The sequence below is a fragment of the Macaca mulatta genome, chromosome 1 (genome assembly GCF_049350105.2).
Source record: "Macaca mulatta isolate MMU2019108-1 chromosome 1, T2T-MMU8v2.0, whole genome shotgun sequence".
Taxonomy (NCBI): Eukaryota; Metazoa; Chordata; class Mammalia; order Primates; family Cercopithecidae; genus Macaca; species Macaca mulatta.
Genome location: NC_133406.1, coordinates 13,384,709 through 13,407,595, shown reverse-complemented (window position 1 = coordinate 13,407,595; position 22,887 = coordinate 13,384,709). Strand labels below are relative to the sequence as shown.

The 22,887-nt window shown below is 39.1% G+C and overlaps 1 protein-coding gene across 1 annotated transcript in view; it reads right to left on the bottom strand.

Annotated features, from left to right (window-relative positions):
- Positions 1-4,845: 4,845 nt before the first annotated feature.
- The window catches only part of LYST (lysosomal trafficking regulator), a 200,111-nt gene continuing 182,069 nt past the window's right edge, over positions 4,846-22,887 (bottom strand). The window contains exons 49-53 of the mRNA XM_015126904.3: positions 21,032-21,171; positions 20,550-20,647; positions 8,281-8,437; positions 7,805-7,876; positions 4,846-6,901 (exon numbers count right to left, since the gene is read on the bottom strand). Of these exons, the coding sequence (XP_014982390.3) occupies positions 6,763-6,901; positions 7,805-7,876; positions 8,281-8,437; positions 20,550-20,647; positions 21,032-21,171 (606 nt within the window). The 3' untranslated portion in view covers positions 4,846-6,762. The remainder of the gene's footprint in view (positions 6,902-7,804; positions 7,877-8,280; positions 8,438-20,549; positions 20,648-21,031; positions 21,172-22,887) is intronic.

Below are 22,887 nucleotides of genomic sequence, written 5' to 3'. Positions count from 1 at the left end.
CTAATACGGAGTGATTTAATGCACAGAGAAAATATAAAAATTACCAGATTGAAAGAGAGACGGGTTGCTTCTGGCACAATTTGTCCCTGAATGATAATGAACTGTTGGTCTTAAATAGGGCTCTAAACAAGCCTTTCTCAGTGGATCTAAAAGGAACGCTTGTCATTTCTGGCAGGACATGTGTACACAACTCTGTCATTTTCACTCTTGTTTTAATATTTGTATAAGGGACTATCCTGAGATAAATAAGGAAGAACTGTAATCTACTAAAACGGAGGACAAGAAAAGAGTTAAGAGAACCTTTGGGGGAGTGAAATAAGTTCACGCCAAGGAAAGTGTGTAACTGCAGATCATCCAGTGTGGCTTCACTTTGTGAAGGACGTTATCCAAACACAAAGAAAAGCAAGCAGGACTTGGTCGTTTATTTGGGGTTGGGAAGTTTTTCTAAAAATGATCAAGAAGGCTGGGTGCGGTGGCTCATGCCTATAATCCCAGCACTTTGGGAGGCCGAGGCCAGCAAATCACCTGACGTCAGAAGTTTGAGACAAAGCCTGACCAATATGGTGAAACCCTATCTCTACTAAAAACACAAAAATTATCCAGGCATGGTGGCACGCACCTGTAATCCCAGCTACTTGGGAGGCTGAGGCAGGAGAATCTCTTGAACCTGGGAGGTGGAGGTTGCAGTGAGCCAAGATCACACTACTGCACTCCAGGCTGGGCAACAGAGCAAGACTCTGTCTCGAAAACAAACAAACAAACAAACAAACAAAAAATCAAGAAAAGAAACAATGAGACAGGTACCTGTCCATTCGTCCTGTGACGCTTGCTTGCTTTCTTCCTTCGTTTCTCCTAAGTACCTAATCTACCTTATTCCAGTGATATTACACATTGCTCAAAATCTTTAAAAAATTCCTCTTTTGGAATTACTTGCCGAATCACACATTTTTTCAGTACCTCGTAATCGTAACTTGTTTTTGACTAAAACAGTTCTATTTCTCAGATTCAGCTCTGATGATTTTTGTTTTTGAAACTCATAGATGTTCACAAGAGAAAGATTGTCCAACATTAAGTATATTCCAAATAATTGATTGTAATAACTGAGGAAATTTAAAGTTCAGGAGAACACAGAGTTCAGGCAGAGACTACCAGTTAAACATAAAGCAGTGAGCAGCACCACTGAGCACATGTATCCATGAGGTGGGGCTGAAGCTGGCTTTGAAATGCCTGCAGCAGGGAACAGAGAACAATGCTTGGGTCTAAAAATGCACATGGTGGAAAGGGTGGTGGAAAACAGCTGTTCTTCCGGTCTCCACCTCAGGCTGTGAGGCATTTTACCTCCTCACCCTGTTCTCCAGACCATTGTGGAAAACAAAATGGAATGTCTAATTCATATCCACGTAGGAACACATGTAAGTAGCTCTTACTTTGTTGTAATAAACTACTACTGTGTGGAAAATTGTGTATGGAAACTACATAATGAAGTTACCTAATGACTCATTTGTATTTAGATTATATCAACTACTATGAAAATTATAGGTTAATTTTTACTAAAAGTCTCAGAAAAGACAGTCTTTTCTATTTACTCTTGGAACTGGATTCCAAGGACTTTTATAGCTATTTTAACAAAATAAAAATCTGAGAATGAAAGACTAGTTCATTATTATCAGTCTTCAGAAGTTTTGGCAAGAGCAGTTGAATTTACTTTGGAAATGAGCCAAACTTTGCCACAAGACAATCTTTTCCAAACTCATCTCTCATTAACTTCGCTCATGGGGGAAGAACGAGCTCAGCTCTTGAGCAGGAATATTGTAGCCTAGTCTCAAATGATCTTCTAGTCATTTTGGCCTCAAAGGACACACTGTATTATTTAATTTCTCTCAAACAACTGAGTTGCAACCCAAAGTGGCAAGTGTCCCAAACCCAGTGTCCCAAAGTGGCAAGATATAGTTTTCTGTTGTCACATGACACACGGTATTGCTGGCACCTCTTTCTCAACTCAATGTACATATATGTGTATGTTTGGTATTGGCAAATGTAGCTGCCTTAATTGTGCAGTGGAAAACGACATGACCCCGGGGGAAATCCTGCATGCAACATGAAGCTTTTGCAATACTCCGCAATACCAGTTTGTGCTCAACTTAAAAGCTCTTTTGCTTCCTTTGACCTCAATTGTAAATTGTTCTCTCCAGTGGCAGTTCTTCTGTTTCCTACCTGTCTCCCCGCAACCGCTAATGCTTTTCAGTTGGTCTTTCTGGTTCAAGGTTTTAAGCTCGTTAGGTTTTAAAGTGCTTTGGCTTCACAGTACATGGAGTGTTATCTCGAGAAGGAGTACAATGAAAAAATAATATAGCTGTCCAAGATGGGAGACAGTTTGGGACAAACTGGGGACACCTGAAGGGTAATCAGCAAAGAAAGAGGGCCTGCAACACGGATGATCCGAGAACCCCCACTGTTCTGCGATTATTGATAAAAAACGTTCACTTGCTGAGTTTGTTTCCTCCATACTCATTTTTATAAACATTGGCCTTGCCGGGCACGGTGGCTCACACCTGTAATCCCAGCACTTTGGGAGGCCGAGGCAGGTGGATCACCTGAGGTCAGGAGATCAAGACCAGCCTGGCCAGTATGGTGAAACTTCCTCCCTACTAAAAATACAAAATTAGTTGGGCATGGTGGCGGGCACCTGTATTCCAAGCTACTGGGGAGGCCGAGGCAAGAGAATCGCTTGAACCCAGGAGGCGGAGGTTGCAGTGAACCGAGATTGCGCCCTTGCACTCCAGCCTGGGAAAAAAAGTAAAACTGTCTCCAAAAAAAAAAAAAAAAAAAAAAGTTGGCCTTGTAGCTCTTTTTTTGTTTTGTTTTTTGCTTTTCCCCTCAGAACATAAACAAGTCATCCAAAATTGTGAGAAGCAGGTCACCAGGCATGAGGTTTTTTTGTTTTTTGTTTTTTTTTTGGAGACTGAGTCTTGCTCTGTCACCCAGGCTGGAGTGCAGTGGCGCAATCTCAGCTCACTGCAACCTCCGCCTTCCAGGTTCAAGCGATTCTTGTGCCTCAGCCTCCCCAGTAGCTGGGATTACAGGTGCGTGCCACCATGCCCGCCTAATTTTTGTATTTTTTAGTAGAGACGGGGTTTCACAATGTTGGCCAGGCTGGTGGTGGAGCCCCTGAGCTCATAATCCACCCACCTCAGCCTCCCTAAGTGCTGGGATTACAGAGGTAAGCCACCGTGCCCGCCTGCATGAGCTCTTTTGAGCTGGAAAGAATCCCCCTCCTCTCCCTTCCCACCCAGCCTCTAGCCTCGGGCTTGCACAGAACTGGCATTCAGTGAGCACTGTGGAAAGGGCAAGTCCAACTGAGACTAGCAGGTAAAGAGGGGACATCTGGGCTGGCAGGCTTACACTGACAAAATGCTACTGCTCAGTTCTCTTTGGGACAGACACCTAGAAACAGGAATGCTGTAGTCTCGAGAATCTTAAAATACCACAGATGCAAGGCAGAAAGAAGGGCAGAACTCGGGTCCTTGGACTGCTGTTGTTGACGTCACCCACCGTTTTCACCCCTACCCCCACCCACCAAGAAGCTGAGACATGGACAGGATGCTCTTTCCTTCCCTGGGCCTTTGCTGATGTTCCTGCCCCAGTTACTGGACATGTATTACCTGGAACACATCTGCCCACATCTTCACCAGATTTCTAATCATTCATTAGGTTTCAACAAAAATTTCAATTTTTCTTTTTTGAGACCAAGTCTCGCTCTGTTGCCCAGGCTGGAGTGCAGTGTCAAAATCTCAGTCACTGCAACCTCTGCCTCCCAGGTTCAAGCAATTCTCCTGCCTCAGCCTCCCAAGTAGCTGGGACTACAGGCGCACACCACCACACCTGGCTAATTTTTGTATTTTTAGTAGAGACGGCATTTCACCATGTTGGCCAGGCTGGTCTCCAACTCCTGACCTCAAGTGATCCGCCTACCTCGCCCTCCCAAAGTGCTGGGATTACAGGCGTGAGCCACCGCGCCTGGCCAAAAATGTCAAATTTTCAAGAGGCTTTCTAGATCTCCTCAATCTAAATAAAGTCCTTCCTCTTACATTCTTTCAGAGTACCCTATATTTTACCTGACACTTACCATGGTTTGTAAGTGTACATGTTGTGTGTTATCTATGGTGGTTTCTCCACCAGCCTGTAACCTCCAGGAGTGCAGGGACCACTGTGCTTCGTGCAGCAAGTATCCTCAGCACTTGGTACAGTGACTGGCACCTGGCAAGGGCTCAATATAGATCTGCTGTGGGGATGGGGGTGAGCAGATGGTCTTTTCCTTAAAATGAGCGGTTTGATCTTGGGACTAATGTCCACACCATTTAAGGGTAGTAAAGGTTGAAACATAAAATTTTAGTACAAAAACCACAATAAGAAATGAAAGTTAGGCCGGGCATGGTGGCTCACGCCTGTAATCCTAGCGCTTTGGGAGGCCAAGGCAGGTGGATCACGAGGTCAGGAGATCACGACCATCTTGGCTAACATGGTGAAACCCTGTCTCTACTAAAAATACAAAAAAAATCAGCCGGGCTTGGTGGCACACTCCTGTAGTCCCAGCTACTCGGGAGGCTAAGGCAGAAGAATCGCTTGAACCTCAGTGAGCTGAGATCGCGCCACTGCACTCCAGCCTGGGTGACAGAGCAAAACTCCATCTCAAAAAAAAAGAAAAGAAAAGAAAGTTATCTTTATCTAGTGATGTAAACGCATAGTGGAGCTAAAGACAAAACCTATGTGGGTTACAAAAAAAGCCATTGATTTGAGATCTGCTCATAATATTTAAATAGCTTAAAGAAAAGGTGTTTAAGTCTATTTTTATGAAATTTATTTCCAAATTGAAGTGGCAGTGTATATAAAGGTAACAGAGCTTGTGATAATTTACAGAAATGTTTGCTACAACATGCACATTATGAAGTATTTCAAACATATACATATTAGGTTTCATGCTGAATAAATAATCCCCCCAAATTAATTTTTATTTGTACATAAAAATATAATATTGCACTCTTAACAAGACCAGTTATTTTGCATATTTTCTGTTTAGATAAATGATGAAATTCGGTTTTTAAAAAAAGACTGAGTAGCAACCCTATTCTAATAGGGGACTAATTTAAAGTTCTCAGTAAAAAAATGAAAGCTAGACAATAGCTGCAATTTTTTGTTAACAAAGCAAATCACTTCAACGTGAATAGGAGTAATCTCATCTCTGCACCTCCATGGACCTCAGGATTAACACCTGGCCTGAGCACATGGTGATCTAAATGCAGCCTAGGTATCACTACATGTGTACGCAGTTTGAGGTTAAAGCATACATGGCCACTTGCTTTCTCTCGAATCTATCTTGACAGCAGAGACTTCGGAATTATATTTTATATGGTTTTTAAGCAGAATGTTTTAGAAAGTCTGGAAGTTACAAAAGTAGTACTGTAAACACCATATGAATTAAATTTCCATAACAAATGCACAAGTTATTCTTAGGCAGGGATACATATTTTTATCCCATGGTAACATATTACTGAGCTTATTTGACAGTGTTTTCAAAGCCAATAAAGCACCACCCCAAGTAAAAATATACAGACAGCCATCATATGGGAGAGACAGACGGTTCCAAGATATTTAGGAATTCTGTCTGTATGGTATGTAAGTTTGCTGTGGAATACACTAGAGTTTATTCTTCTTCCTAGAATTCTCAGATGATATAGGTTAGTAGAAACAGAATGAAAATGGTTTCCTAAAAGAATTATTCTGCCTCCTGTTTAAAATAAAGTAAGCTGTCTCCTTTTCTTTTCTAATTCTGTTTTGGGGAAGAAAATTCTTCCTGCAGATTAGATTAAATGGCTTATTTAGGCTGTATTCTTAATACCCATGCAAACTTCTTGCATACTGGAGGCTTTCTATTGCAATTTGGTACAGATTCAATGCTCTATAAATAGCAGACTTTAAGACTTACCACTGTGTTTAAACCTTAGTGACTCAACTAAGGATATTTAATATCTAGTGTTACACATTTTAAGTAAAATTTTTATGAAGAAACAGAATGTGTCTGAAATCCAAGATACCTGTATTCTTGTTTGTGGCTGTCAAAAAAATTCTGGTTCTCCTTTGAGCTAAGAAGGAAACTGGCAAAAACTGCCTAACTTTGAGATTCATTCATAGTTTATTTTTAGTATTCAGATACTCCATAAAATATTTGGTACAGAGGCACCTACTGAATAATTTGCTTCTCAAATAAAGCAATTATCAAGTCCTAAAAATTATCATTTTTTCTTTCCTCTTTTGGAGCATGTGTGTGTGGTGGGAGGAGTATTTCATGGCAGAAAACTTTTAAAATATAATTTTAGTGTGTTTTATATAAACAATTAGCTAACCAATTTAAATTCTACTGGTTCTTTTGGAATCATAGAAAAAGGAGAGACCTTAATATTTTCTTTGGAATACCTTGGTGGGAAAAAATTTTAAGAATATCATTTTAATATACCATGCAAGGCTTAAAACTTGTTAGCTAGTGCATATTGACACAATCTTCCAGATTATCATTAAAACAGAACAGAACTTTCCTCTTAGGATCATGTACATCTTTAGAATTTTGTGCAGATGAATAGACTTTATCATTATTTGGATGGTTTGTTCAGTCATCCATTTCTTTAGGTTCAACCTCCTAAAACTGGTGAAGTCAACAAATCTAGTTTGGAGTTAAAGTGCTTTGGAGAACGCAAAGTTTATTTGCATTCACCCGGCTGCATAGCTGCTAAGGAAGGAATAGAACATTGGCTGTTTCAAGCGCTGCTGGTCCTTCCGACACCAGGCAATCACGGTCCCATCACTGTTTGCTGTGTACAAATGGTGGCCATCACAAGAAAATGTAAGGCTGTAAAAAAAAAAATTCCTGTTTGTATATTATATTTCTTAAAATGGTATTCGCATATTGGTCATCACACTGAGGTTAGTGTAAAGAAGTTATCTTCAGTGGCGCAGAGAGACATAAACTAAATGACTGCCTACAACTCGTTGGTTTTGACTGTAATTCTAATATAGTCACTCTGCTGACAAGTTTGAGATGCTCGTAAATGAGGTGATATAGAATAAAATCAGGATCACAAAGCTCAGTACATTCTGTTCTTCTTTGCATATCTTCTTTTGCCTCCTTGTTTATGCTTTATTACATAAACAACAAATATTTGGGTGTACAAAACTTAAAAAAAAGTAACAGTACTATATTTTCTCCTTATAAAGATAAATAAGTATTTTATGGCTATATATTATTTCCCTGAAAGAGAAAAGGAAAAAAAATGTAACATTAATAATATAGGTTCCTTCAACTTTAAATTTGGTACACTGAAAATACATTTAATTTAATAAAGTAGAATTTGAATCACTTTATTTCTAATTATTTAAAGTCAAATTTGTTAACTAAGCAAAGAGTAACTGATTATTTATCTATCCTGTCAAGCACCCCTGCAGCTATCAATCACCATTATGGTCTTGTCAAATATGAAAGGAAAAAATATAGTCTCTATGATTCCAGAGACATGCTACAAGCATGTCTTTCCATTAGACTTTGAGTCACTGACTCAGATTTTAAGATCCATGAAGACACAGGAGTGTGGTCTCTCTTGCTGCTGGATCATGGACAACACACTGTGTGTTAAATGGTTGGCTTTTCATGATGACTTCAATCACACATTTCTTTAAGTCTGCGTGCTTAAATACCTCTCTACAAAAAATACAATCACAAATTATATTCTCAAGCATAAAGGGGAGAAGATCTTACCTGATGATGGGCTTATTTGATTTGGGAAATGTAATTTCTCTCACAGGCTTTAAGTCCCATGTACTCCATAACCTAGAAGGGAAAAAAATCATCTAATTATGCAAACTAAAATTACTCTCCCTAAAAAGTCCTCCATATTTGTTTATTTGTTAAAAATCATTTGGAAGGAAATGTAACAAATAATTAACAGTAATTCCCTCTAGGAAGTTTGCAGGGGGTAGATGTGGGAATAAGGGAACTTTTAACTTTGTATACTTTCATATTGTTAATCTTTTATAGTTAACATAAAACTTCAAAACTGTACTAAAGCTATCTTTATTATTTAGAAATAAAACAGGAATAACTAAAGAGCCTGTATCCCAAGGTGAGTTTAAATCTCTAAATACTGAATATTAATATGCCTAGTATTAAAAATTAATTTCTGAAACTCCTATGTCCTTATGAAATCAATAAAAGAGAATCCAAATTCCTCTTACCTTACAATTCCATTTTCTAATCCCCCAGCAATTACATTGATAGATACTCCCTCGGGCTGGTTGGAGAAAGCCACAGAACAGATGATCTCCCTGCAGTGGACGTGTCCAACGAGATCCCCGTTCACCGTCCAGAGTCTGAGGTCACTGCCTCCACCAGCTAAAACACCCAAATCATCCTGCAGGTTACCAGAATGTGGCTGTCCCAGACTCCACCACATTTGACCCCAGAAGGGCAACCCTGAAGGGCAAGCTCATTTGTTTATTGATGAAGTTTGTAGACAACCCATGACTGAAGACTGTATAAATGAAATTACTACACAAGTTGCACAGATCTTCCTTTTTCATTTTCTTTTGAGACAGAGTCTAACTCTGTCGCCCAGGCTGGAGTGCAGTGGTGTGATCTTGGCTCACTGTAACTGCCTCCTGAGTTCAAGAGATTCTTCTGCCTCAGCCTTCCAAGTTGCTGGGACAACAGGTGCTTGCTACCACACCTGGCTAATTTTTATATTTTTAGTAGAAATGGCTCTTTGTCATGTTGGCTAGGCTGGTCTTGAACTCCTGACCTCAAGTGATCAGCCCACTTGGGCCTCCCAAAGTGCTGGGATTATAGGCGTGAGCCACTGCACCAGGCCAAGTTGCATAGATCTTTATGTATTAATCAAAAGACAATAACCAGTGAAAAAATAAAAACGAAAAGACGCAATCTATGATGTACAGTAACAAGGTAAAATAATCATATTTGTGTAACTGTAATATTTCACATATGAACCACCAAATATGAGTTATGATTGAAAATACTGGGAAAGCTAAACAGTCTGCAAAAAGTGAAGGAAATATTCTGTGAAACCATCTATAAGAAGTGACTTGGCTGGGCGCGGTGTCTCATGCCTGTAATCGCAGCACTTTGGGAGGCTGAGGCAGGTGGATCATCCGAAGTCGGGAGTTCGAGACCAGCCTACTCAACATGGTAAATCCCCATCTCTACTAAAAATACAAAACAATTAGCCAGGTGTGGTGGTGGGCGCCTGTAGTCCTAGCTACTCGGGAGGTTGAGGCAGAAGAATCACTTGAACCCAGGAGGTAGAGGTTGCAGTGAGCTGAGATGGCGCCACTGCGCTCCAGCCTGGGCAACAGAGCAGAGACTGTCTCAAAACAAAAACAAAAACAAAAACAAAAACAAAAAAACAGTGACATACGACTTTTGAAGAGGAAAAAATAAAAGGTGTAGTAAAAATTACCTGAGTTAAAACTTAATTCTTAAAAAAAAAGTATTCTTCAGAACATCTAAGATTAAATCTTATAAAGCAATACCTTATTAAACTAATTTTTTCTTTTCAAAGATTACAGAGTAACCAAAAGTTTTTCTTTTAGTTTTCTGGGGTTGGGGGAAGCATGATTGCCTGCCATGCTTTATAAACAGGGTGGTTTGGGGCCTGATGATGCGTCCAGCCTTCTCTGGGGAAATATTCTCATACTGATGAAGTGGTTAGCAGGCACGATAAAGTTTGATGGCATAGTCTCACTATATTTAATTTTTCTTTTCATTAACATATAAGTAGAGACTTTGCTTCTCTCTTTTATTAAGACAATGAAAAGATTTCATATTTTATAGCAAATAAACATATAAACAATGCCTTATTTAAAAATATGCCAAAGAACATCAAAAACCACATATCAAAATGCCCAGTGTGTTGCAGCATTATTCACAATAGCCAAGAAGAGGAAACAACCTAAATGTCTATCAACAGACGAATGCATAAACAAAATGTAGTATGTACACACACACACACACACACACACACACACACGCACACAAATTTTCTTTAGCTGTAAAAATGAATGAAGCATGCGACAACACAGATGAACCCTGAAAACATCATGCTAAGTGAAATAAGCCAGACACAAAAAGACAGGTACTATGTGATTCCACTTACATAAAATATTTTCCACGAGTAGGCTACATTTCAAGCTTTCTTTTGAATTAAATGTTGGCTAAAATATTTTTTTAAAAGATAAAGTAATTAGATGAGTACTAGTAAGGCTAGAAGGCTCATTGAAGTCACTGGAAACATAGCCATAAAATATATTGAGGTAGGGGTTTGTCACTGTAACCCATGGCTACCACTACCACATGGCTTAATCCTTCAAAATAAAAAATCTAAATGTGGGCCTGGACTCTGAAGTATGGCATGGAACTTAGTAGCCAAAGAATTATCCTAGCAGCTCACTCAGTATCTTGGGCTACCACAAAACCAAATAACTACTCATCTGCCTACTTCTGTAAGTATCAAAATTTGACACTGTTACCCAATACCAGATTGCTTGCATGTATGATTTAACACATCAACTAAAAGTCAGAAACTTAGGCATTCCTGAAAAGCATCTCTATCCTTCGTATACATAGTCATGGAAATCAAAATAAATTAAAGAACCACCCCACTCTGAATCTTAGAATATTTTACTAACTCTATCTTGCCATTGGCAACAGAGGACCAGGCTATGGATGTCTCACCCTAGTTCAAGGCATATATTTTGATCCAGTGATAGAATGGTAAACACATCCCTCCCCCAATCATTGATTACATTTTCACAGTTTAATACATTTCACATCTTATCACTATAAAAACCATATCCCATCATAAGAACTGAGAAATTATGATCAGGAGGAATGAGCCTGTCAATGTAACTTTTGAGAAGATGTTACACATACAGCACAGACACATAATATAGAGTTGTCCCTAGGCATCTGAGAGGGATTGGTTCCCGGACCCCCGAGGATATCAAAATCCATGGATGCTCAAGTTCTTGATATAAAATGATGTAGTATTTGCATACCTATGCACATCCTCCTGTATTGTTATTTTTTTCTTTTGAGATAGTCTCTCACTCTGTTGCCCAGGCTGGAGTGCAGTGGTACGATCTCAGCTCACTGCAACCTCTGCCTCTTGGGTTCAAGCGATTCTCCTGCCTCAGCCTCCTGGGTAGCTGGGACTACAGGCAGGTGCCACCACGTATGGCTAAATTTTTGTATTTTTAGTAGAGACGGGGTTTCACTGTGTTAGCCTGGATGGTTTCGATCTCCTGACCTCGTGATCCATCCACCTTGGCCTCCCAAAGTGCTAGGATTACAGGTGTCAGCCACCGTGCCCGGCCTCCTCCTGTATTCTTTAAATCATCTCTAGATTACTTATAATACCTAATACAATATAAATGCTATATAAATAGTTGTTATGCTGTATTGCTTAGAGAATAATAAGAAAAAAAGTCTGTACATACTAAATACAGATGCAACCATCCATTTTCCTCCCCTGATATTTTCAATCTGAGGTTGGCTGAATCCACGGATGTGAAACTCACAGACACAAAGGGTTGACTGTAGGTATATACATACACACACACACACACACACACACACACATTTAATTTTAAGATTACTTGGATGGTATCCAATAAATAGTCAAAATTTTTGATAGGTTAAATCTGGTAACTTTCTTTCCTTCTTGGTCTATAAGAAAATAGGAGGATAAACTCTAGTCTAGGTCCCTAGAGATAAGTTTGACCTCTCTTTAAAAAAGTAATTTAAAAAATTATGTTCTCTATATACCAAGTGCTCTTTATGACTTCTTTTATATATGTATCAAGAGACCTTTAAAAAGTTGACAAGGCCTTTTTGTTCAAATTGGAAAAAAGTTTTACCCACTACTCTATTACATTGTGTGCTACCCAGGGACACCTGAATACCCTACTAGTGAGTTGGTAATTGCAGAAAAGTAATTTTGTTTCTCATTCCCATATGACTAGCTGATATAATATCACAGATATAAATCAGTACTGGCAGCAGGAAAGTAATTAACTTTACAAAATTCAACTCCCTCAGGATCAGTCCTAACTTTCAAATATTGCCAAAATAAGAAAACAGAGAACTCCATATAAATAATCATTATTTTATTTCCCCAGCATTCCTCTTGATATGACACACTAAAAGTTGCTAATGCACAAATCAAGGAAAAACAATTAGCAAAATCATCAATCATTTGCATACACTTGTACTATCAAAATCAACTCTTTAAGATCTTTTCCCTTAGTTATAATCATTAGGGAATAAAAATGTTTTCATGACATTATTTTATGACTGGGGGCTAAGACTAGCAAAAATTCTTTCATATCTGAAATCTAATCATGACTGAAGATATTACTTCTCTTGAATACAAGAATAAATGAATGTTTTGTAGAAACAACAATAACAAAACCCTAACAGGTATCTGTGGTATAATGAAAAATAAGTATTTGATCTTTGTCCCTGGTTCCTGGCACAGAGTCCCTAAAGCCCTTGGAATTGACTGTCTTCTGTATGCTAATGAGATGACTCACAGTGGGGAGGACTACATAGCTTCAGTCTACAGGCTGGCCACCAGAAAACCAACCACATGATTGAGGACTAAAACTTCCAGATACCCCCCAACTCTCATGCCCACCTCCTGGTGAGGCAGGAGAATAGGGTCTGGAGGCAGGGAACATAAGGCCATTTCACACTGACTTCCTAGAACTAAATTGAAAGGAAAACCCTAACTTTCCACACCTAAAGAACAAAAGGCTACTCCCTTCGCAAAACCCCATGTCTTCTGCTGACAGATGGGAAATTGGCTGTCTGCAATCAATCAAACTGATTGTTGGTGGAGTCTTCGTTTGCTACTTTGTAACTTCACCTTAGCCTCTGATTGGTTGCAAAAAGCAATCAGATTTTTGCACAGGAGTGTGACCTTTGTAACTCCATTTCAGCCTCTGATTGGTGGTTTTAGGCAACCCATCAGACTGATTGTGGGATACCACTTCATTCACATGAGGTGAGCATAAAGTGGCCAATGGGAAACCTCTGAAGGGTATTTGGACCCAAGAAGATTCTATATCCAGGCCCTTGAGCCGCTGCTTGGGTCCACTTCCACACTGTCGAGTGTACTTTCATTTTCAATAAATTCCTGCTTTTGTTCTTTCTTTGCTTCATTCTTTCTTTGCTTTGCTGGGCGTTTGTCCAATTCTTTGTTCAAAACACCAAGAACCTGGACAACTTGCAGTCAAGACACTCTACAGTGACACTGGGAGGCAGAGTGGGGCTGGAGATTGGCCTATGTAACAAAACTTCCATAAAGTCCCTAAATGACAAGGTTAGGAGCACTTCTGGGTTGGTGAACACAACTATGTCAGAAATAATTTCTCTTCAAAGCTCCCTTGGTCTTTCTTGCTCTGTACACAGCTCCCAACCCTTGCTTAATTTGTAATTAGCAAACCTCTACATGCCCAGACATGCCCAGACTTGTTCTGTAAACTACCCTTCCTGCCTTAGCAACAGTCTCTTCCTCCCTTCCTCTCACAAACTGCACATTTACCATATTTAGAAAAGTTAAGTCCTAGTCAAATGGGTTAGATTGTGCAGTCCAACTCCAGCCAATGGGGAGAGGACACAGCAACAGGAGCTGTGTTAGGGATAAAAATCCTTCTCTCCTTTGTTTGGTATGCTCTTGCAATGGGACAGATGCAGGCAGCACCCTTCTGCAGAAGTAAATGTGCCTTGCTGAGAGATGTTCTAAGTGCTGGTTTTTCTTTGAGACACTGAGCACTTGTTTCTAACAAAATGGGGGCTCATCCGGGATCCCATTCTCCTCTGGAGAAGGGTCTCCAATTACCTCTTGTGAGGAGACGTGTCTCATTGCAGCAGCCTCAAGAGTGAGGGATTGAGACCCACCCAGCGTGATGAATATACCCAGACTCTCAGTAACATGGGAGGAAAAGGCCTACATGGCGACCAAGTAATTCTGTGCATAGACCAAGGTAAGAAAAGCCACAGGGGCACTGAAGTACTTCCTTGGTAGTCGGGACATCCTGGAGGTTGGAAGTGTGTGAATGAGATGCACAATTAAGTGCAAAGTGAATGTGGAGTAAAGTAAAGGAGTACCAGAAACCTCCAGTGGGGAGGGGGGTTAAGCCTCCAGGGAAAGGGTGCAAGAAATCTCTAGTAAGAGAGGTTGAGCCCCACACACTCAGGAAACTCAGGGACACATCTAAAACTTCCAGGATGGGAAATAACCCTAGTAAAACAAAAACTACAAAGAGCAAAGCAGATAATAGGATTCCCTCTGATAGCCCTCTAAGTCTCATGTTAAACTACTGGAAAGATAATGAAAAGACAGTAAACCTGAGCTCTGTTCGGGGAAAGAAATGGAGCTAGTATTTAAACTATTTATTTTCACAAGGATTATAGGCACCTGCCACCACGCCCAACTAATTTTTGTATTTTTAGTAGAGACAGGGTTTTGTCATGTTGGCCAAGCTGGTCTCAAACTCTTGACCTGAAGTGATCCACCCGCCTCAGCCTCCCAAAGTGTTGGGATTACAGGTGTGAGCCACTGCACCCAGCTCAAAGTACCTGTTTTAATGGAGTTTACATTCCAATGGAGAAGACAAACAATAACAATATAAGCAAATATAACATATTAACTGCTATAAAGAAAAGGCAGGGAATAGGGATAGAATGTGTTGAATTTTGTCAAATGTTTTTTCCTGTATCTTTTGAGATTATGATATGGCTTTTGTCTTTCATTCTGTTAACATGATATATCACATTTACTGATTTGTATATGTTGAATCATCTTTGCATCCAAGGATGAATCCCACTGGGACAGAATGTGGAGAGGGTTACTTTAGATAAGATGGCTTGGGGAAGGCTGTTTGAAGAGATGACATATGCAGAGGCCCCAATGAGGTAAGCATATGAGCCATATAAATATTTGGGGAAAGAGCATTCTGGACAAAGGTAAAAGCAAGTGAAAAGGCCCTAAAATGTAACTTACTTGGCATGTTTAAGGAATAACAAGAGGTCAGTGAGGTTATAGCATAGTGATTAAGAGAGAAGAATAGTAAGAAGTGACATAAGGAAGAAAGCCAGGTCCTTATAGTCTGGCATAGATATGTAAATGGGAAGCAATTAGATTAAGAAGAGGATGACATAATTTGATTTACCTTTATGAAATATAGAGCTACAGTGTGAAAGTTAGACTGAAAAAGATTAAAGAGGAAAGCAAAGACCAGTTAGGTTATTATAGTGTTCTAGGTAACAGTTTTGGACTAGTGTGATAGATGTTAGGGTAGGAGAAGTTAGAGGTTAGATTCAGATTCTATTTTGTAAGTAGAGAAGATAATGTCTGCTAATAGCTTGGATATAAGGAGGAAGAAGGAGAGGAGTAAAGGATGACTCAGGTTTTTTACCTGTCAACTGGATGAATTCTGAAATTCAGAGATGAGGCGTACTGGAGAAGCAACAGGTTTGGAGGAATGTAGAATCGAGTTTTGTTTTGGCTATGTTAGGTTGGAAATGCTGTGTAGGCAATTTAGATATCTAACTCTGGATTTCAGGGTACAATTTGGAACTGGAAAAATAAATCCGGGAGTCATTAGGGAATAAGCATGACTTTGGATAAGATCACCCAGTACAGCTAGAGAAGAGAAGGCAGCGAAAGACAGAGACCTAAGATATGCCATCATTAAGAAGTAGACAAAAAGAAGAAGAACCAGCAAAAGACTGAGAAGGACCCACTAGTGACCCAGAAGAAAAATCAGGAGACTAGTATTCTGAAAGCCACCAGAAGAAAGTGATTCACAAAAGGGAGGGAGTATTGAATGGTGTGGAATGTTGCCTGTATACCTAGAAAAAAGCAACTTCGGCTGCTTTTTAAGTAAATGTGATAGAGTTTGTACTGCAAATAACTTTCCATATTGTTTTTCAAATCATGATATTTTAGTTCTTAAGATCATGTAGAACTTTCCATTGTGAAAAGGGATTTGATTATTTTTATCACTAAAGAAACTTTTCTAAACTTAATTAAAAAATAAAAAACCACCAAACCAAATTAATTCTAGAAACTCGGTTACCATGGACTAAATGTCTTCCCACTACCCTGTTAAGAGTCTGAACTGCTCATTAGAAAGATATTGGCTTATCCTCTTATAAAATGTTTTATAGGTTGCCTTATTTAAATTCCACTACTGACCTCCCAACATTTGAGACAAAGGATCAGTTTCTTAGAAACTATGTATTTAGTCTGTCTTTCACCCTTTACTCCCTGAAGACTCAAAGCCTCCTAGCACAAACTCCACCCCTCAAATTCCCAGTTCACCGACACCAACCCAGAGATCACATCCTTATCAGAAGTTGGAAAGAGGGAAAGCTTGAGCCCATCTGGGAAGGACCTTACCTGCTGCTCTTAACAACTGAAACAGTAATCCCAACTGCTGAAAAAGGGTAGACCCATTAAACCCAAGTCAAGAAAGCATTGCCCTCTTCAAAGCCATAGACTGTTGTCCCAGGGCCAACTCCCACCAAAGTCATGTTAAAAAGAAAAGTCTAATCAGTCTGTCTCTTTTTTTTTTTTTTCCTCTTCTCTTTCCCTTAACCACCTCCCCTCATTTTACTATTAATGTAACTAAGTCAAGCTCACCCCAAACTATGACTTTTAATGCTTGTTTTGTTATACCCTGCAGGAACCTTCAATGCCAAAGAGAAATAGCATCAGAAAAATACCTCTGCCCCTCCAGGGAAGCCGCTACTGCCCCCTTATCCTGCCTATGGTGGGGGGATCAGCACTGTCTCCCCAGTTTACATTCTCAATGGGCATATGTTGTTTAGATCACCAAAAATCAAGGTTAGACATCCTCAGATGATTGCGCCACCCTAAAGCCTTACCTCCATTTCACCAAAGGAGTCACCCCCACTGCCCACAACTGTCAAACCCACCAGTGCAACCCGCTATTCGTCTCTATTACTATCCCTACCTCTAGTAACTCTAACCCCACCTTAGGCGCTTCTATGGTCTAGGAGAAAATGTCGTTAGAAAGGACTCTATAGGCTTCTTTGAAAAGCGCTTTGTTTCTTCCCCTCTATCCTCTATTGTTACCCCTTCCCCAAGCCCATCCAATCAAACCATCTCCCATTTCTTGCCCAATGACAAAATCAAGGTTGTTGTAATAAAAGTCAAGGATTTAAAACAAACTTTAGCCATAAAAACTGGGTACCAAGATATAAATGCCTGGCTGAAATGGATTAAATATTCCATTCACACCTTAAGTAAAAGCAATTGTTACGCTTGTACAACAGGCAGACTAGAGACTCAAGTCATCCGCTTTCCACTTGGATGGTCCTCTGACCAACAGAATATGAACTGCATAGTAGCTCTCTTCCAAGACCCCACAGCCTGGGGCAATAAGGCCTGCCAGTCTCTCTTGTTACTATTCCCAGAAGTTAAAGGCTCTATGGGTCAGCCCTTGAGAGCTATTTGGCCTCCAATTAACACTGTCAATTTTACCTTGTGTCTCTCACGACAGGGGGAAAATTTGGAATTCCTTGGAAGCCTAACAGGATGCAGTGAATCTAAGCCTTTTCAAGAGTTAACCAGCCAATCTGCCCTTGTTCATCCCCAATCGGATGTATGGTAGTACTGCAGTGGACCACTATTAAGTACTCTGCCAAGTAAGTGGAGCGGCACTTGCGCTGTAATCCAATTAGCCATCCCTTTCACCCTGGCATTTCATCAACCAAATAGAAAGAACAATTGTAAAAAAAAAAGTGCCCCCCTCAGGTCTTTTGATCCTCACAATGCCATCAAAGTTCCACAAGAGGTGCTAAATGAATTTAAAGCCAGGAATCAAACAGCTGCAGGATTTGAATCTATATTGTTCTCATGGGTAACTGCAAACAAAAATGTAGACTGGATAAATTACCTTTATTGTAATCAACAGAAGTTTGCTAACTATACTAGGGATGCCATTAAAGGAATAGCTGAACAATTAGGTCCTACCAGTCAGATGGCTTAGGAAAATAGAATAGCCCTTAACATAATATTGGCCAAAAAGGGCGGGGTCTGTGTCATGATCGGAGTCCAATGTTGTACTTTTATCCCTAACAACACAGTCCCCAATAGAACAATCACAAAAGCCTTACAGGGCCTTACCACCCTAGCACATAAATTAGCCGAAAATTCATAGAAAAATGGTTTAGAAAATAGAAAGGACTCATAGCATCAGTCTTTATCCCCCTTGCAATTGTTATCAGTGTACTCATTCTTGTAAGTTGCTGCATCATACCTCGTATTCGTGGATTAAGGCAAAGGCTTATAGAAAAAGCCCTTACCAAAACCTCTCTCTATTCTCCCCAACCTTACTCAAATAAGTTCCTATTCTTAAACAACCAAAAGGAACTACAAAGCCAAGAGATGTTAGAAAAATTTAAGAAATCTGAAGAGGAAGAACTATAAAAGCAAAAGGGGGAAAGGTGTCAGAAATAGTAAGTTCCAAGCTCCCTTGGTCTTTCTTGCTCTGTACACAGCCCCCATTCTTGCTTAATTTGTAACTAGCAAACCTCTACACGCCCAGACATGCCCAGACTTGTTCTGTAAACTACCCTTTCTGCCTTAGCAACAGTCTCTTCCTCCCCTCCTCTGGCAAACTGCATGTTTACCATATTTAGAAAAGTTTAAGTCTTAGCCAACTGGGTTAGTTTAGATTGTGCAGTCCGACTCCAGCCAATGAGGAGAGGACACAGCAACAGGAGCTGCGTTAGGGATAAAAACCTTTCTCTCCTTTGTTCGGTGTGCTCTTACGATTGGTCGGACACAGGCAGCACCTTTCTGCAGAAGTAAATGTGCCTTCCTGAGAAATTTTCTAAGTGCTAGTTTTTCTTTATGGTACCAAGCACTTGTTTCTAACAACTATGTGCCAGAAAGTGGTGCACCCTAACTCCACAACCCTGACTCCAGGAGGACAGACAATCCAGCACTCAGGACACTTCCAGACCTGGCCCTGTGCACCTCTTCAGCTGGTGTTCATTTCTATCATTTATAATACATGATAGTTGTTAAGTATAAACAGTGTTTTACTGAATTCTGTGAGTCATTCTAGCAAATTATTGAACCTGAGGGTGGGGCTCATGGCATCCTCCAAATTTGCAAACTTTTAGTGTCACAGTTGAACTACACAGTTGGACACCCAGTTGGTGTCAGAGAATTGGTTGGTGTCTGGAAAAACACCATACGTTTTGTGTTAGAAGAAAAGAATGTAAAAAATGCAAGCAAAGGATAGAGGACTACCCACTATAGGTATGTCCAACACTGAATGGACAGAAGAAAGAAGCAGTTTTTCAAAGGATCCTTTGCATCTTAAGACCCTTAAAAACAGAAATGCAAACAGACAATTCATGAATTTTCCAACTATTCTTTTCTGCTGGATGCATTGGTTTCTTAACATGTATATATGAAACAACAACAACAAAAGACTCTTCATTAGGTGATATATTTTTGTCATGTAATTTTTAAGGCAAATTATACTTCCATTTACTGTTCTATACTATTGCTCTCTCTCCAAAACTGGAAGACATATATTCAAGCTGGGCATCTGCTGAGGCTTTTCATTTAGTCAGAAGTGTTAAATAAAATTTATGGTAGGCCAATGTTTTGGACTGAGCTCCTGCACTAGGCCCTAACATACCAGATTAAACCAGAATGGAGTAGTCACTTGTGCGAGGTGACACCTAATCAAACTGAACTTGGAAATGGGCCAGTTTTCCAAAAAACAGGAGATTCACAGCAATCGATGATAAGGGATCACTGAGTTGAGCTGGTATGATAAGGAAGTCCCTTCTGCTTTAATCCTCTAAGGAAGGTAACTGTGGAAGGATCAATCTGAGTTTTGTTCCTTATTTCTGCTTTCTTCAGCTTTTTCTGCCTATAAAGCCTACCCCCTCTGCTCAGCTCACTGGGGTACCTTTCTACTTCATAGATGGAATGCTGCCTGATTCATTAATCATTAATAAAAGCTAATTCAATTTTTCAACTCAATTTGTTAAAATTTTGTTCTTTCACAGGAGGAGGGTAACAAAGGTAATAGTTATAAAGCAGAAGCAAAAAAGGGGAGAAAAGTCAAAACCAAGAACACTCAAAAAATTATGTAACAATAATTTGCTTAGCTTAACATGTACTCAAAGGTAATTTTACATATATCAGGAAAACAGTTAAATTATGACAGTACTAACTTCTGCATAAGCTGAGGCCTAAATTGATGAACTCAATCTCAGACCATATTGTACTTCTACACATGTACATGCTACTACCAAAGTATTTAGATCTGGCAGGGACCTGAGAGAACGGCTTGACCTAGGAGGTAACCACTGGCCGAATGCGCTGTTAGAGCACCAGCCAGCCCTGTGCTTTGGGTTGGAGCAAGCTCACCTGAATCACACACAGTAGCAATGTCACCTGAGGTTTCACTGGCAGAGACAGCCGTGACAGGGCTTTTGTGTCCCGCCAGACTTTGTACATAGCATAACCTGAAAGACAAAAGACATGATTTTGTATATGATCATTAAATATAATTACATTCTCTTATTTTGTAATTCTTTTTCTCAGTCTATGTTTGTACATAGCATAACCTGAAAGACAAAAGACATGAATTTGTATATGATCATTAAATATAATTACATTCTCTTATTTTGTGATTCTTTTTCTCAGTCTATGTACCTATTGTACATAAGGCATACATGTTTTCCTGATTGTTTGACTTCAATAAAATATAAAGGTAATCTTACTACCTTTAAGCATGTGTTTCATGGTTAAAATGATTATAATGTAAAGATATTATTTTGGTTTATTTCATATAGCAAAAATGGATATATTAAAAATGCTGTGTTTGATTTGGAGACCTTCTTCTGTACCTGTTTAAATCCCATATGATGCAGGTTCCGTCTCTGCTCACACTTATCAGTATACTGTATGGTTTGCAAACAAATAAGCTGGTTATCTCTTCTGTGTGACCATAGAGATGTATCTGAGTCTCCATTTCTATCTCTGATGGCTGAAATTTTAAAATTAAGTATAAGATAAAAACCACAACAAAAAGTATTCTAGTATAGTATCTCAAAAATAAAACAACCAAAGTGACTCAAATGGTCTTCTCAAACATATCATTCTTCAATCCTATTCAGAGTAAAACAAAGAAAGAAATTTAAAAATTTTTAATTCCTCATAATTTCAACTTATCTGCTTTTTGTTTTTATCTATTCTTGTCCAATCTTTGTTCAAATATACATGTATTTTTATAGTTGTAATATTGCCACATAAAAAATGTCCTATTTTATATTTTACATACTCTCCTACAAGCATTTTCCAGTTTTGACATTGTCTTCAAAATAATTTTTAATGATGTTATAATATTCTATACAGTTAGTACACCATAATTTACAAGTATTCTTCATTGACAGACATTTAAAATTATTTCTATTTTTTTCAAATTATAGATAATACCATAAATTCTTCATGTCTAAAAGGTTTTTAGTAGATTAGAGGGCAGACCTTTGGGAAATAAATAATTAAATTAAAGTTTTTTAAGAAGAAATGCTTCTGTAAAAAAAAATTCTGGGTGCAGTGGCTCACGCCTGTAATCCCAGCACTTTGGGAGGCCGAGGTGGGTGGATCATGAGGTCAGGAGTTCGAGACCAGCCTGGCCAATATGGTGAAACCCTGTCTCTGCTAAAATTTCCAAAATTTTCCTAGTGGGTCCATGAATATCAATAATTTTATAGTTCTTGACAGTATACTTTCAGAACGTGTCATACCAATTGGTGCTGTTACCAATGGTGATGGGGCCTAATGCTACCGATACTCAACAGTTATGGCTTCACTTTCTAAATCAAAGCTTGCAAACTGGTGCTCTGAGGGCCACATTGGCTCACGGATACCAGATGTCCACACAGGGTTTGACTCTTGCTCTGTTAGGTTAACTATGTGTTATCATAAAGCATTTCATTATTTCACCTTCAAAATTATAGAAAAGTAGAAAGAGTAAGTATAATAAAGACCTATATACTAACTACCCAGTTTAACAAATCTTAACATTTCATATTATCAATTTATTTTTTAAATAAAGCATTAAACATTGTACATATAATTTTGTACTGTTCTATATCCTATTTCTTCTCTCTTGTCAGAAGTCACTACTATCCTACATTTTGTATTTATGTTCCTATGTAAGCTTTTATACTTCTATTATGTTACTATAGCCATAAACAACATACTGTATAATACATACATGCATTATATTGTATTTCATGTTTATGAATTCTAAATACATGGTATTATTTTTTAGGTATCTTCTGCATCTTGCCTTTTCTCAAAAACACCATTGTTTCTGAAATATATCTGTGTTGATATATTAGGTATAGCCATCTATCTTATCTGCTCTGTAGTCCAGTTACATATTTTTATATACATAAAAATACATATTTTACACTTAAAGAATCAAAAGACCAGGCAATACCAGGCTCACATTATTCCTTAGAACAACTGGCTTGAGCTGTTTAGCAACTGCCTGTTTATCTAGGGCATGTGACCTTCAACTGAAAACCGTCACAGCGACCAGATCAGCTTTTAACAAGAGCAAGAGTCGGAGGCCTGGACCCCCGGGCCTTCCCTTTAGAGCCATTCTGGCTCTTGGATTGTGACCCTCTCCACAGCCAGGAGTTTGCAGAGCCACTGGGATATGCCCATAACCCATTTCAGATCACGCTTTGAG